Source organism: Natrix helvetica (genome assembly GCF_964273705.1).
Source record: "Natrix helvetica genome assembly, chromosome: 5".
Lineage (NCBI taxonomy): Eukaryota > Metazoa > Chordata > Lepidosauria > Squamata > Natricidae > Natrix > Natrix helvetica.
In genome coordinates, this window is record NC_138551.1 from 24,347,698 (window position 1) to 24,363,202 (window position 15,505).

At 39.8% G+C, this 15,505-nt stretch overlaps 1 protein-coding gene across 1 annotated transcript in view; it reads right to left on the minus strand.

The window, feature by feature from the left end:
* Positions 1-718: 718 nt before the first annotated feature.
* Positions 719-15,505, minus strand: part of OTOL1 (otolin 1) — a gene marked incomplete at both ends in the record, with an annotated part of 30,504 nt that continues 15,717 nt past the window's right edge. The window contains 5 exon segments of the mRNA XM_081955296.1: positions 719-1,617; positions 2,867-2,938; positions 3,813-3,902; positions 6,340-6,703; positions 6,705-6,708. Coding sequence (XP_081811422.1) covers positions 719-1,617; positions 2,867-2,938; positions 3,813-3,902; positions 6,340-6,703; positions 6,705-6,708 — 1,429 coding nt within the window.

Sequence of the window (15,505 nt, forward strand, 5' to 3'; positions counted from 1 at the left end):
AAAGCTTTATCAACACTTATTACAATGTATTTTACATAAAGAAAAAATAATTCAGGCCTCCCAAATCTTTACAGACTTGTCCGCACATTTATTTTTCAAATCACTGTTTCCCAATTGGTTTGAATCATATCTATGACTAACACAAGAAAAAGTACAAGCAGTCGTTTTACTTTATTATATACCACCCCTCAGGATACAATTTATTTAAACGCAAACAGAGTTTGAAAAGTAGATATATTCTTTCTATTAATAAACTGATTCAATTTCTACTGCAAATGTTCATTCCATTACGCTACCATTAAGTCTTGTATTGACAATCTTAATTTCACTGAAGTGACTGATAGAAATAAATATTTTAATAACATTTTAGCTATTAAATGCAGGTGCTTCTGGATAAAAGAGTATTATTGCTATTTTATAATAATATCATCTTTATCAAAACTATATGCATACCATGGTGTAATTTTAATCAGCTAATGACCATAGAAGTATGAAATCTTTCTGAAGATGTTTTCCTGTCCATTGCCCAAGTGCAATTCTATAACAGTTTCCCACAAAGCAGTTCAAATTAGCTCAGATTAAATGTCCCTTGCTTTAATTCATTTCCATTAGTTAATGTCTTGAGACCATGAGTTGGATAGTGAAATATGTTTCTTTATGATAAACAAGACAGAAGGGAGATCTTTCTTGGCACTTGGTTCATATCTACCTGCTTTTCTTATAGCAGAGTGTCAAATATTTCCTCAGGATATAAGAGGAAGCCGGAAAATATGCTGTCATCTTCAGCACTAACATAAATCCCATTCCAATCCCTTGTGACTTCTAGCCATACTTGGTCCCCTACATTTAACTTCAGAATGGTAAGGAAGGAAGCCTGGTCTATCTCTTGGCCATAGAGTGTCTCCCGACTTCTGATCATCTTCTTGTTCTGACAGACAATACTAATGCGGGCAGGACGTCCTCGTATCGTCATATGATAGGAGAAGACATAAGCCCCAGCAATGGTGCAATTAAATTTCCCTGTCAATGGATTATAATGTTCCTGGTCGTTGTACAGTATCTTGTCAAACTTAATCGGCAGGTTTGGGGGTGGGAAAGGTTTGGATAGGCCAACACTAAATGCTGATCTTGGGAGGATTGGAGTCTCACCTTTTGGACCTTTGGGGCCTCTTGCACCTTTTTTACCAGGAGCTCCTCTGGTTCCTTTGAAACCGAGACTTCCTTTCACCCCTGGAGGCCCCATCAAACCAATTGGACCTTGGTCTCCTTTGTCACCCCTAATTCCAGGTCCCCCTTTTTCTCCCTTTTGCCCATCCTCCCCGTGCCCACCTTCCACTCCTATGTCTCCTTTAACGCCCTTTTCTCCTTTTGGCCCAACGTCACCCTTCTCTCCTCTTTCTCCTTTTTCCCCTGGATCCCCCAAATAGCCCTTTTCGCCGATGTCCCCCTTTTCTCCTTTTTCCCCATTTTCCCCATCAACCCCTGGTAACCCCAGTTCCCCCATGTCTCCTTTCTCTCCTTTGGTGCCATTCTCACAATTTTCCCCCTTGGAGCCCTTTTGTCCTTTGACTCCAGGAAGGCCATGGTTTCCTTTATCTCCTTTAAATCCAACTTCTCCTAGAAGTATTAAAGACAGAAGTAAAAGGTTAGAAGGAAAAACATCAAGTAACATTGGGCTCCAGTTCATGCATCAACTCTAAATTGCCAGGTCCCTTATTCTTATAGAAATGGCATTTGCCCATCACCATCACCATAATGACTTGGTTTCTAGAGTCCGTCCCTTTCACAAAGCATGTAGAAGAAGAATACTATGTAGATATGGTCATGAGGCATGCAAGTATACAAGTATATCTGTGAAGAAATTATTGGTTGGAATAGGTGTTGGAGTCAGGTAGTCCTCCACTATGGGAAGGAGCCCAATGTCTTAATAATTGCCTGGAGTACATTTAAATATGACATATTTCTGTGCAAATTTAAAATGCATCTGTCAGGCAAGCACCAGAACACAGAAAAGGCCTTTTTAAAGTAATTAATGCATACCCAGCCCTATGAGAAAAATACTATCCACCCATCGTGTTGATAACAATAATAAGAGTGATAATGGATAATCTCATAATAATGGTACTTCATTAAAATATTCCGAAGCCATTTAGAGTTGAAGATAATAAAAGTAGGTTTCTTTTCAGTGGCTCTCAGCCAGCCATCATTATGCTGAAATAACTCTGATCAGAATATGCTGTCTCAAAAATTTCTGAGAGACACTAGAAGCTGTTATAAGTCACTTTATGTGGAAATGGCTATGATAATCCATTTTACAGGGAGAGAGGGAGGGAGGGAGGGAGGGAGGGAGGGAGGGAGAGAGAGAGAGAGAGAGAGAGAGAGAGAGAGAGAGAGAGAGAGAGAGAGAGAGAGAGAGAGAGAGAGAGATTGACCAACCTAGGGCCACAAAGCGAACCTCATACCTCATAGATACTTTATTTCAGTGGTGGGTTACGATTGGTACACCCCCGTACTGGCATACCGGTGCCTCCTGAGAGCACCCGGTACCATTCTAGTACAGTGCCCTGGAGGGCCCGCCCACCCACCCGCCATCTTTACCTGTATTTGAGCTCTTCAGGGCTTCCACGCACATGCACAGAGCATACAGCGCCTGCGCGACTCTCCTCCGAGCAGCTGGAGCGTCACGAGATATTGTGGAGCGTCACATATGGTAAGTACGCATGCATGCGCTGTGCACATGTGCGTGCATGCTACACATGTTCATGTGATGCATGCCGGGTCCCATTGCACCATACCCGTTGCAATGGAATCCGGAACCCACCACTGCTTTACTTCCTTGCTTTTGCTCAGATTTTATGCAACATACCTGGGTCTCCGGGTCTGCCTGGATATCCTGGGATGCCATTTGCTCCTTGATCACCATGTTCTCCTTTATCTCCTATGACGTTGTTCCAAGATAATATATTAACTGTTAATGCACATTCACCATCTCAGTGTTGACATTTTTAAAAATAATTTCTCAAAGTCAAACCCAAAACAAAAGTTCAGTTCTTCTGAATGGGCCCCCTCAATGCTACCTCTTCCTCCTCCTCCTTATCATCCTCATCCTCATCTAGGAGGTACTACAAGAAAGCTTATATAGCTCTTTGTTTTGCAGAGATGGGGCATTTTGGAAATATACGTTCATTTTAACTTTCCGCTCTTGAAAAATAATCAAGAAATAATGGCTGCCAATTTGCTTCCGAATCCAATTCAAGGTGTTGGTTATCACCTTTTGGTTGGTTATCACCTGTTGGTTATCACAAGCTTTTCATGGCATGGGTCCAAGTTAGGTGATAAACTGGATCACCCCAATAGGATTGGCCTGCTCCACCTGCACAGGCCCTAAGGGGCATGCTATGGAACCCATCAGCCAAGGAATTTCAGCTGGTAAGGTCCACAAATAGAACATTTTCTGCCATGGTTCCTGCCCTTTAGACTATCTACCCGCTCTTCCTATGATCAAATCCTTTTTGGCCTTCCAAAAGGCCTTGAAGATATGGCTACGCCAGGGGTGGGCTGCTGGGTGTTTGCAGGCATTCAGGAGAAACTCTAGCTGTGCAGTTCAAAGAACCCCCAAATCCCACTCTGTTCTTCTGCCTCACTGCTGTCTAACTCCCTCTCTGCAGAGCCCTCATCTGAGCTTTCCTCAACCCCCAAGATTGGCCATGTTCCTCCCCAACCTCCACATTGTCTGACTCTGCTGCTAGCTCCACTGGCCGTTGGTGGGCCACAACAGGTGGTTGTTTTAAAATTTTTAATATTGTTCTTACCTTTGTTTCCTTTGAATCCTTTTGATCCTTGTATACCAGGAGTTCCTGGTACACCGGGACGGCCTTTTTCTCCTACTTCTCCTTTAAGTCCTTTTTTTTTTAAAGGAAAGTACATTATTTGAAAATATTCATATGTCACAATGTCTTTAGTAACTGTTATTTAGTTTTGCTACCCTAAGTCTTGGCATTCTTTTTCTATATTGTTATTACTATGGATAGTCCTTGACTTACAGCCATTCATTTAGCGACCATCTGAAGTTACAACAGCACTGGAAGAAAATTACATCACCCTTTTTCACACTTAGGACCATTGCAGCATCCCCATGGCCCCACGTGATCAAACTTCAGACATTTGGCCACTGGCTCATATTTAGGACTGTTGCATTGTCCCAGGGTCATGGGATCGCCTTTTGTGAACTACTGATAAGCAAAATCAAGGGGGAATCCAGATTCACTTAACAGCCATGTTACTAGCTGGACAAATACAGTTATTCACTTAACAGCGGTGGCTAGAAAGGTCTCCGAATGGGGCAAAATTCACTTAACAACTGTTTGGCTTAGCAATAGAAATTTGGAGCTCTATTGTGATTGTAAGTCGAGGACTACCTCTACTACTACTGTTATTTGCTACCTATAGAATAGGAAGGCTGCCTTTGAAAGTAATTATTATGTGCTGCTGTTGTTGAAAATCAACAACAAACTTTCAAAGCTGACAGGCTTTTCACCACGAAAAATAGATTAAACTGCTCAAATTAAAGAGTTGCAAAGTGAGTTTTGTTATGTTTTTGAATAGTCCCCCACTTTATCCGCTGTTATGCTCAGTGGTGGGATTCCAAAAAAATTTTTACTACTGGTTCTGTGACCATGGCTTGGTGGGCATGGCGTGGTTTGGTGGGCGTGGCTTGGTGGGTGCGACAGGGAAAGGTTACTGCAAAATCCCATTCCCTCCCTACCCCACTAACTTGCTTTCTAGCTCCGTTCTCCTGTTCAGGGCAACAAAAGAAGATCAGCTGGAAGGCTGGGAGGCAGCAGAGGCGGGGCCAGCCTATTTGCTGGTTCTCTGAACTACTCAAAATTTCCGCTACCGGTTCTCCAGAACCTGTCAGAACTGGCTGAATACCACTTCTGGTTATGCTGCTTCTCTCCTCCTCCCCCCCCCCCCATCCATCCTAGAACCTACACAGAGGTCTAAAACAGATTCATACCTACACCTGCTACCAAAGAAGATAGTTGATCCATATCTTACTAATCCTGTGGATGTATTATTGTATTTCATATTCATGTTGGTTTAGATTTTCCTTGAAAAGAACCTAACAACAGATTGCTTTTCCAATCTAAATAAAGATTTATTTTATATTAGTTTAGGGCAGGGGTGTCCAAACTTGGGAACTTTAAGACTTGTGGACTTCAACTCCCAGGCTGGCTGGGGAATTCTGGGAGTTGAAGTCCACAAGTCTTAAAGTTCCCAAGTTTGGACACCCCTGCTTTAGGGCCTTCTGATTCTGCATGGACATCTTGGCTGTCTCTCTGGCAGCTTCCCAAAAGAATAGTCTTTTATTTGGACTTCCATGGTAGCTCAAGAAATATATGTTTGAGTTAAGGAGTGGTAACAGAGCAGTGGGCTGCATCTTTTCCCTCTTCTACAACCCCTCCTTAAACTCAAACTAGTATTGAAAAGTCTTTAAGAAGATGTTGGATAGCCATTTGTCTGAAACGGTATAGGGTTTCCTGCCTAGGCAGGGTGTTGGACTAGAAGACCTCCAAGGTCCCTTCCAACTCTGCTATTGTATTGTATTGAAAAGAGCTGCAGTGGTTAACACAGTGCTTAAAGTGCAGTACTGCAGGCTACTTCTGCTGACTTCTGGCTGCCTGCAATTTGGCAGACCGAATCTCACCAGGCTCAAGGTTGACTCAGCCTTCCATCCTTCCAGAGTGGGTAAAATGAAGACCCAGATTGTTGAGGGGCAATATGCTGATGCTTAGAGAGGGCTGCAAAAGCACTGTGAAGCAGTATATAAGTCTATGTGCTATTGCTATTGTCCTGAGCATGCATGACTTACATGCAAGCTCAGAAAAAGTCATAGCAGCTTTAAGAAACAGTCATGCAATAAGACTTCTATGCTGGATATGAAACACCTTTGCTTGGCCTGAATATAGCATATTTTTATATCAGACCAGTGGCCAATGTAGTCAAGCATTCTAGATGATAATGTAATCAATCAGGATGCATTCGGAAAGAAAGTTCATCAATGAATCACAAGTTGAGCATCCACTTCTACCATTGCTTCCTATCAGCTGATATTTAAGGCAATATGCTTTTAGTGCACCCGTTAAGGCTAGCAGCTACTGACAATCTGCTTCTCTTATCCAATTTACCATATCTAAATGATTAAGTCATTACTACATTTGAAAGGGACATCTTTAAACTTGAAAGTGAGCAATTCCACAAGTAAACAGTTGCTTTTTATGCTGGTTTAGGACTGTAGCAAAGGTTTGGGTTGGGTTGGGTTGGGTTGCTTTTCTCTACCTGGCAATCCTGTTTCTCCAGGTTCCCCTTTCTCCCCTGGAGATAAAGCACAACAATCACAGCAGTTAAAAAAGAAGTCCGAAGAGTCCAGAGTAAAGTTTTCAAATGGGAAGAGCGTCGTGGCTGTCCTGAAGGCATAGGGTGGTGTAGACAATTCTGTTGTGACGTCGTTCTTTTCAGGTATTTCGGTGAGGAGGTTGTCTTCCGTAGGGGCCTCATCAGAAGCATCTGGCTTCTTGGTGGTTTCCATCTCAATAGCTTTTATCTTAGTAAACTTTGGAAATGGGGTGCTTTTTCCCTCAATAGTAAGATCAGCAATTGTCATTAATAGGAAGGTGCAGGACCAAATCAGACACCACATTTTTGCAGCTGTAGGAACAAGTAATGCAACAGTATAATGTAAATATTTATATTTACTTCTTAAGTTGTTAAGAAAAATGTAAAAAGAAAGGACAATAAGAGCAATGAGGGTGATTTTTTTTGTTACAATACACAGGTCAGCATTCTTGGTCTGCAAAATTGAGCTAAGCTATGGTAAAATATCTCATTTAAATCTGAAAGTGTATTTCCAATAAAAATGATTTTGTGCCTGGGGGCAAATCCCCAATTTTCTTGTCTTTAATTTGCGTTTTAGTGTGCACTGTCTTTCAAATTCTTTATTTTTTACATCTTTTGATGAAATAACCAGTTAAGATACACATGCCGTGTATCCAATTTCCAACTTAGAATGAAGTTTAGGAGGGACTCATATTACACCAATGATGTATGCCAAGCCATTCCAGCTAATTAAAACTGTACCTGTTCTCTTCTTTAGGTACATGCTTCATACATCTCTAATAATGTCACATACTTAAGCAGATGGCTAAAAACAGTTAAAACAATACATCTCACTTGATTACTCATCTTTCTTTTCATGCTGTTATGGAATTACTCTTCCATAAGGTGATGAATAGCATAATCACTAACTACCAAGTATGTTGACTTCATTTTCAGCATTATTTTTAACCTGGTCCATTTTTATTCCGATAAGAATCCCAATCTATGGACCACCAGCTGTTTCAGCTGTTACTGCGGCATTTGGTCAATTGGACCTGTCTTCCTCAAAACAAAGAATCAAAATCCTAACAACTTTTTGACACACTCAGAGCAATAAATCCAGGACTGCCTTTGACACCCATATTACATGTCAAACTTATGTTCACTATTGAACAGAAAGAAATAGAGAAGTGTTAATCCTTCCAAAATTTATGTTGCTCTTTCTGTTGCTAAATGCAATAGTTGTTACATTTTACCTGATTTTATGACCTTTCTCACTGCAGTTGTTAAGTGAATCACTGCAGTTGTTAAGTTAGTAACACGATTGTTAAATGAATCTGGCTTTCCCATTGACTTTGCTTGTCAGAAGGTCACACAAGATAATCACATGACCCGGGGACACTACAACTGTCATAAAAAAAAATGCCAGTTGCCAAGCATCTAAATTCTGATAATGTGACCAGAGGGATACTGCAACAACATATGAAGAACGGTTGCAGGAACTGGGTATGTTTAGCTTAAGAGAAAGAAGGACTAGGGGAGACATGATAGCAGTGTTCTAATATCTCAGAGGTTGCCACAAAGAAGAGGGAGTCAAACTATTTTCCAAGGCACCTGAGGGTAGAACAAGAAGCAATGGGTGGAAACTAATCAAGGAGAGAAGCAACTTAGAACTGAGGAGAAATTTCCTGACAGTTAGAACAATTAATCAGTGGAACAGCTTGCCTCCAGAAGTTGTGAATGCCCCAACACTGGAAGTCTTTAAGAAGATGTTGGATAGCCATTTGTCTGGAACGGTATAGGGTTTCCTGCCTAGGCAGGGGGTTGGACTAGAAGACCTCTAAGGTCCCTTCCAACTCTACTATTGTATTGTATTGTATTGTAATTGTAAATGTGAAAAATGGTCATAGGTCATTTTTTCACTTCAAACAGTCACTGAATAAACTGCTGTAAGTTGAGAACCACCTCTGTATGGAAAGAAAATATGGAACCAGTACAGCAAATGGTGAAATGAATAAAACTGAGATTACTCTTGAAGATGTGTAATCTTGTATTTTTGGGTATCAATCAACAGTCACCAACTCTTACCTCTGGCCTTTATCTATTCGATGGAATGGTGGTGTTCATACATTGAGATATGATTGGACTCTCCATGTAATCAAAACATCTATTTCACAAGCTCCATAATTGCATAGAAAATCATTATTGTAAGGAAGCATAATCAGGCTGAGAAAAGTGCAAAATGACCAAAAGAGAAAATTGGTTTGGGGGTAGACATTAATAGATTTGTCTGTATCTGTATCACACTAGTATAGAATATGCCCAGGATAATAAGGCAAACCTAAATTTATGTGAGTTGTCCATGCCACAGAAAAGACCAGTTGTAGTCTTGAGTAACATGACTGTATATTCTTACATAAAACCAAACTTTAAAGGGTCTCCAAACTTGACAACTTTAAGTCTTGTGGACTTCTCCATGTCCTGGCTGGGGAATTCTAGGAATTGAAGTCCACAAGCCTTAAAGTTGTCAGGTTTGGAGACCTCAGCACTAAAAGATAACATAGAACCTCTAAGGGGAAAAAAGCAAGGATGGCTTGAGAAGGTTGGAAGACTTCAAATCCCATTCTATTTGGGGATGTGGATGCAATAATACTCACTACCCTTCAAAATGTATCCTCCTAGATGATCCTCTTTGGTGACAAGAATTCCTATGTCAATTCCTGTACCAACACAGTCATAAAAGTTAAGGTTCCCCTCGCACATGTATGTTTGTCATTCTCGACTCTAGGAGTTGGTGCTCATCTCCATTTCAAAGCCAAAGAGCCAGCACTGTCCGAAGACGTCTCCCTGGTCATGTGGCCGGCATGACTAAACACTGTTACTTTCCACCAAAGGTGATTCCTATTTTTTCTCCTATGTAAGATCAAATAGAAAAATCCAACCATTATCTACTGGAGATGAAAATGTTGTTTAATATTACTAATAACAACTTTTTAAAACTTTATGGATGAATGGCAGCTTGTCCTTCTGCTATATAAGCCTGAGTGAAGAGGAACATTCTAACAGCCCCCCCCCCAAAAAAAATCAAAGTCGTTCATTCAGAGCCCTACAGAGCTAAATAACTGTAAGATTATTTCATAATGGCTATCAAGTCAAGCTCAATTACACACATTAAAAGGTTTTAATACAAAGCAAATTTAGATGCTTGTAACTCAATGCAATAGGAAGACATTTCTTTGGGCTATATAACTTATTCTGCATGTTCATAAGATTTCATATAGATTTGCTTATTACGAGATAGGTGTTGTGAGATCAAATCAAATAACTAGCATATTGCTTCATGAGCTTTCCAGAGGTCTTTCCCTTCGTTAACTAAAACAAAGTATCAAAATGTAGTTTTGCACAGCCAATAGACAACCCATTTATGTGGAATCACCTCCAACTTAAAGATTTAGTAAAACTCATTTGGCTTCACTGCACCTGTGACTGGGGACTCCTCATTCAAATGAAATGCAATGTATATTTCCATCTGGAACAATCTAGAGAAGAAATGTATGCTTTGTTTTAAATCTTTCTTTCCGAAGCTTCCAAATTCATTCTGCCTTGAGCTCAGGGCTGAAATGCTACCAATTCAGACCGGTTGGCCTGAACTGGTAGTAAAAATGCTACTGGTTTGCCTGAACTGGTAGTAAAAAAAATGAAATGAAAATGAATTTTACGACGATCAGCCGTCACTCGCAATTTATAATCTAAATTGCGTGGCAGGGCTGATTCCCCTCCCCCTTGCTGTTCGCTTACCTTTGCAGGCGCTCGGTAGCAGTCTTCGCCCATCCACCCGAAAATCATCACATCCATTTTTGATGCTCTGCGCATGCGTGGGAAGTCCTGCGCATGTGTGGAGGTGGCACAAATGCATGCTCACATGCACGCTCACATTGCTACCGAACCGGTAGCAAAGGTAAGTGGATTTCACCCCTGCTTGAACTGCCTTGTGCAGCCTAGCTATATGTTCCAAATGCAGTCAAAATGTCCATTTGAAGCCACTCACATTATCAGTGAAAAGGAATTTGAACCGTATGGGACTGGATGCTGTCCACTGCTCCTCTTGTCAGAAAGATGGAGTCTTATATTTATACTATCCAATGTACAGGTGATGTCTTCGTACTACATGTGGTTCTTGACTTATGACCACAATTAATCCCCAAATGTCTATTGTTAAGTGAAACATTTATTAAGTGAGTTTAGCCTCATTTTATGACCTTTCTTGCCACAGTTGTTAAGTGAATCATTGCAGTTGATAAGTTAGTAACATAGTTGTTAACTGACTTCCCCATTGATTTTGCTTGTCAAAAGGTTGCAAACGGTGATCACATGACCTTGGGACACAGGAAGGAAGGAAGGAAGGAAGGAAGGAAGGAAGGAAGGAAGGAAGGAAGGAAGGAAGGAAGGAAGGAAGGAAGGAAGGAAGGAAGGAACTTAAAGTTTTTAAGACAATCTTCCCAAAAGGGAAAATTAAGAAACAAATTACAAGCACATATAAAAATCCTGCATAATACTCAGCTTCTCCCATAGACAAGTGGTTATCTTTCTCACATAACCACAAGAAGAGGGTCACAAAAATTAGAAGAGCTGAAAAGAAAGAGAATGGGGGGGGGGTATAAAACGAGACAGAGATTAGCCGAGGGGAAAGGGAGAATTATACAAAAGCAAAGAGAAGGAAAAAAAGATAAAAGTTCTGCTTGCGTGTTTACACAGTATGTCAAGCTCAGTGTCCAAGTAGTAGTGACCATCTCCTCACATTTATAAAACTGCAGAATAACATTAGTGAATTTCCATTTCATTCAAATATAGTATGACTGAATGCAATAGGAAGCTTTTGCTGCAGGGCAATAGTATCCTGACTATATTTGGATCCAGTGCTACATGGTTTGCCTAAATAGCATATCACTAATTCTGTTCTCTTCTAGTGCTGTTGTCTTGAGGGGGGAATGTCTTTGCGTGCGCGTATTTTTAATGTATTTGAATTTAGGAGCCAAACAGTCATTTTTACTTCGCTATCATCAGAGGGGGACGGAGGTATGACTAGTTCACGGCAGAGAGCACAGAGAATACACCAACGGGGTGAGAGATCTGTGTTGCCAAACAAACAACCACCTGATAATAAGACACCAACCTCAGGATCCCCAGCCTTAAAGCCAGCCAAGAGACAAACAAGAGAGCTGTTGTTTCAAAGACGCTGTCAGTGGGTTCAAACAAGATGTGAAGGGTTATGTGGTCAGTCTCCTATTCAGGTCTGCTCTGGTATGTTCTACTCCAAACCACTGTAGACAATCTGTTGCATTGTAAGAGTTCCATAACTCAAACAATTAGCAAGGTAATGGCCTGTGGGCTTTACTGAAGCAGAACACCAAAAGAAACACTCAGGAAGGAAACCTCGGATAGACTTGTGTTTTTCAAAGTCTAACCTCTGGTAAACAGAACTGAGCAGCAGGAGTGGCAATACATGATTAACAGTGGGAAAGGAGAGGCTTAAAGCACTGTCAGTACTTTACGAAAAGAAGTTTATAATAAAGACATATAAAAATTAAAACATTTCACACTTTTCCTGGCCTCGCTCTTCACTTTCCCAAGGGACACATGCCTCATAGTTTGAGATATATGCAGCTCGTCTGCCTGGAATCCACACTGTATATCGGACATTACTATAATTGAGGGAATCCAGAGGTATTTCACAAGAAGAGTACTCCACTCCTCTGCTCACAATAGAATACCTTATGCCTCCAGGCTTGAAATGTTGGGCTTGGACAACCTAGAACTATGCCGCCTACAGTCTGACCTAAGAGTAGTACACAAAATTGTCTGCTACAATGTCCTACCTGTCAATGACTATTTCAGCTGCCACTACAATAATAGGCAAACAATAGATACAAACTCAAAGTAAACCGCTCCAAACTCGATTGCAGAAAATATGACTTCAGCAACAAAGTGGTCAATGCCTGGAATGCTCTAGCTGAGTCTGTTGTTACATCCTCAAACCCCCATAACTTTAATCTTAAACTGTCTAGCGTGGATCTCATCCCATTCCTAAGGGGGCATGCATAAGCGCACCAGCGTGCCTACCATCCCTGTCCTATGTCCCCATTTATTTATATATACCCATTTCCTGTGTTCATGTCCATGCTCATACTTATACCTGTTATCTCATACATGTTTGACTAAATAATAAATAAATAAATAAATAAATAAATAAATAAATAAATAAATAAATAAATAAATAAATAAATAAATAATAAACCTTGCTGTAAATGAAATGATATTTTGGGGAAAGAGCATCTCTGTATCCTTACTTGGCTGTTGTTTTATAGCATCAGTATTTAATTGTGTAGTTTATTACATGATGGCTAGGCATGATTTATCCCATTCATATAAGATCAATATGTGTTTATGATTAAAAACACAAATTGCTCTTAATCATGCACACATCTATACTATTAGCTGAATGAGGGCATCGATGAAATTTCCACAGCTCCCACACAGCCATAGACTTTCAGTAGTAATGCTCATTCAACAAACAGGAACTTGCTTGGAAAGCCATTGCCAGTCAAAGTTAGAACTTGTAATTAGATAATCAGCTGCCTGATGGGATACAGGATACCTTCCTCTATTCATAATGAACAGCTTTTCCAGAGAAGATCTACAATTAATTTCATTGATTTCCTTCATGAAATAGATTGCTTTATATACCAATATGTATACTTTAAGGCCTGGAGGAGCATCGTCCATGGGATCGTGATGGGTCGGACATGACTTTGCAACTAACAACAAATGTATACTATATATTTAAATTGAATCCTCTATTCAATGGTATCAATCCTAGAGAAGATACCTTCCTGATGCGTTGTGCAACACGCATCTCTGTCAAAACTGGCTAATTGGAATTTTTGGGAGTGTCAATACCAGGAAAATTTCTCTATTACTCTCAAAGTAACATTCTTTTACTTTAAAACTCCATTCTGAAGAATTACAAATTCTACCTGGATTTTGTAGAATTACAGAATTTACTTGAGCTTCCAGCATTTTGTGGCCTTTAATAAATTGTAACCCTTAATGCTTCCATTCCAAACTTTGTAAATATGAAGCTACCTTATTCTGAGTCCAAATATTGGTCTATGTACCATCATGTGAGCTCTTTCAACTGAAGATATTGGAATGTCCTTTATCAAAGGTGGCCTGCCACATGTACTTTCTGAAACGAATGGGATAATATCATAACTAGCAGGTAAAGCTATGAAAAATCACATCAAATACCTGTACAATTAGCACAGGAGCCCGCCAGGGCTGTGTGCTCTCTCAACTTCTCTTCTCTCTCTATACCAATGACTGCATCTCAAACGATCCATCTGTTAAACTATTGAAGTTTGCAGATGATACAACAGTGGTTGGTCTCATTCGAGACAACAATGAAACCGCATACAGATGGGAGGTTGAACAACTAGCCTCATGGTGTGAACGGAAAAATTTGGAACTGAACACACTCAAAACTGTAGAAATGGTGGTAGACTTTAAGAGAAACCCTACCATCTACCAACACTACCACCTCTTACAATACTAGACAACAAAGTATCAACAGTAGAAACCTTCAAATGTTTAGGTTCTATCATATCTCAAGACCTAAAATGAACACCTAACATCAAAAACTTCATCAAAAATGATGTTATTTCTGGGCCAACTCAGGAAGCTCAAACTGCCCAAGGATCTGCTGATACAGTTCTACAGAGGAATTATTGAGTCTGTCATCTGCACCTCTATAACTATCTAGTTTGGTTCTGCAACCCAACAATTACTGCCAACCTGCCTTCCATTGAGAACCTGTACACTGCAGGAGTCAAAAAGAGGGCCGTGAAAATATTTAAAGACCCCTCACATCCTGGACATAAATTGTTTTAACTCCTACCCTCAAAATGACGCTATAGAGAACTGCACACCAAGACAACTAGACACAAGAACAACCAGACAACTAGACGCAAGTTTTTTTCCCAAATGCCATCACTTTGCTAAACAAATAATTCCCTCATCCCCGTCAAACCATTCACTCAGGCTGCATTACTATTACTATTAGTCTTCTCATTGTTCCTATCACCCATCTCCTCCCACTTATGACTGCAGAACTGTTACTTTGTTGCTTGTATCCTTATGATTTATATTGATATTGATTGTTTCTTATTGCTTATTTGTACCCTATGACTATCATTAAGTGTTGCATCTTATTATTCTTGGCGACTGTATATTGTCTTTTATATGTACACTAAGAGCATATGCACCAAAGACAAATTCCTCCTGTGTCCAATCACACTTGGCCAATAAGAAATTCTAAAACCTTAGAAATGAATATTTATGGCAATAGATCTGTCCAGATGAATATCTACAGATAGTTAGAATGCATATTTCTTACTAAACATGGAAACTCCATAACAAACAGAAATGTCTATTTTATCATCTAAAAATAGGTATTGGCACATTTCAAAATCATATGGGATTCTGACCACATTTTAATTTAAAACCACGTAGACAGACTATTTATTTGTTTATATCCCTCCCTTATTATTTTTACAAATAATTCAAGGGGCTGAACATAAAATAAAAGTGTGACTGAATCTATATATCTGGAACTAAATTCTGGATTTCAGTCTTTGATTTCATATTGAACAGCTGCTCAAATTAATGATATATAATTGTAATGAATGCATTCCATTCAGATTGAACAAATTATTCTTGCTTTCTTCTTATTCCCTTTACTTCCTTTCCTTAGCGACATCTCCTCTGCATGTCCAAGTAGGACCTGGAAGGTCTCTTGTTTGATATTTAACTGCTACAAATTAATGCAAAGAATAGTGAGTTAGATATCTGGTGGTGATATAAACAGCTTCCTATCTTCCTAACTCATTAATATCTGGAGTGATCCGCTTTCTATTTTTTCATCTCGTTTATTTTTCTCAGTCCCTTGATGTATTCTGTATAAAATACTGCATTACTTTTACTGCATTGCAGTTGAAGTGTTTAGTGAACAAAATGGCCCAAAATATTCTAAATAAAATATTAAGTATCTATCCTTCAGAAACGCATTTTATTA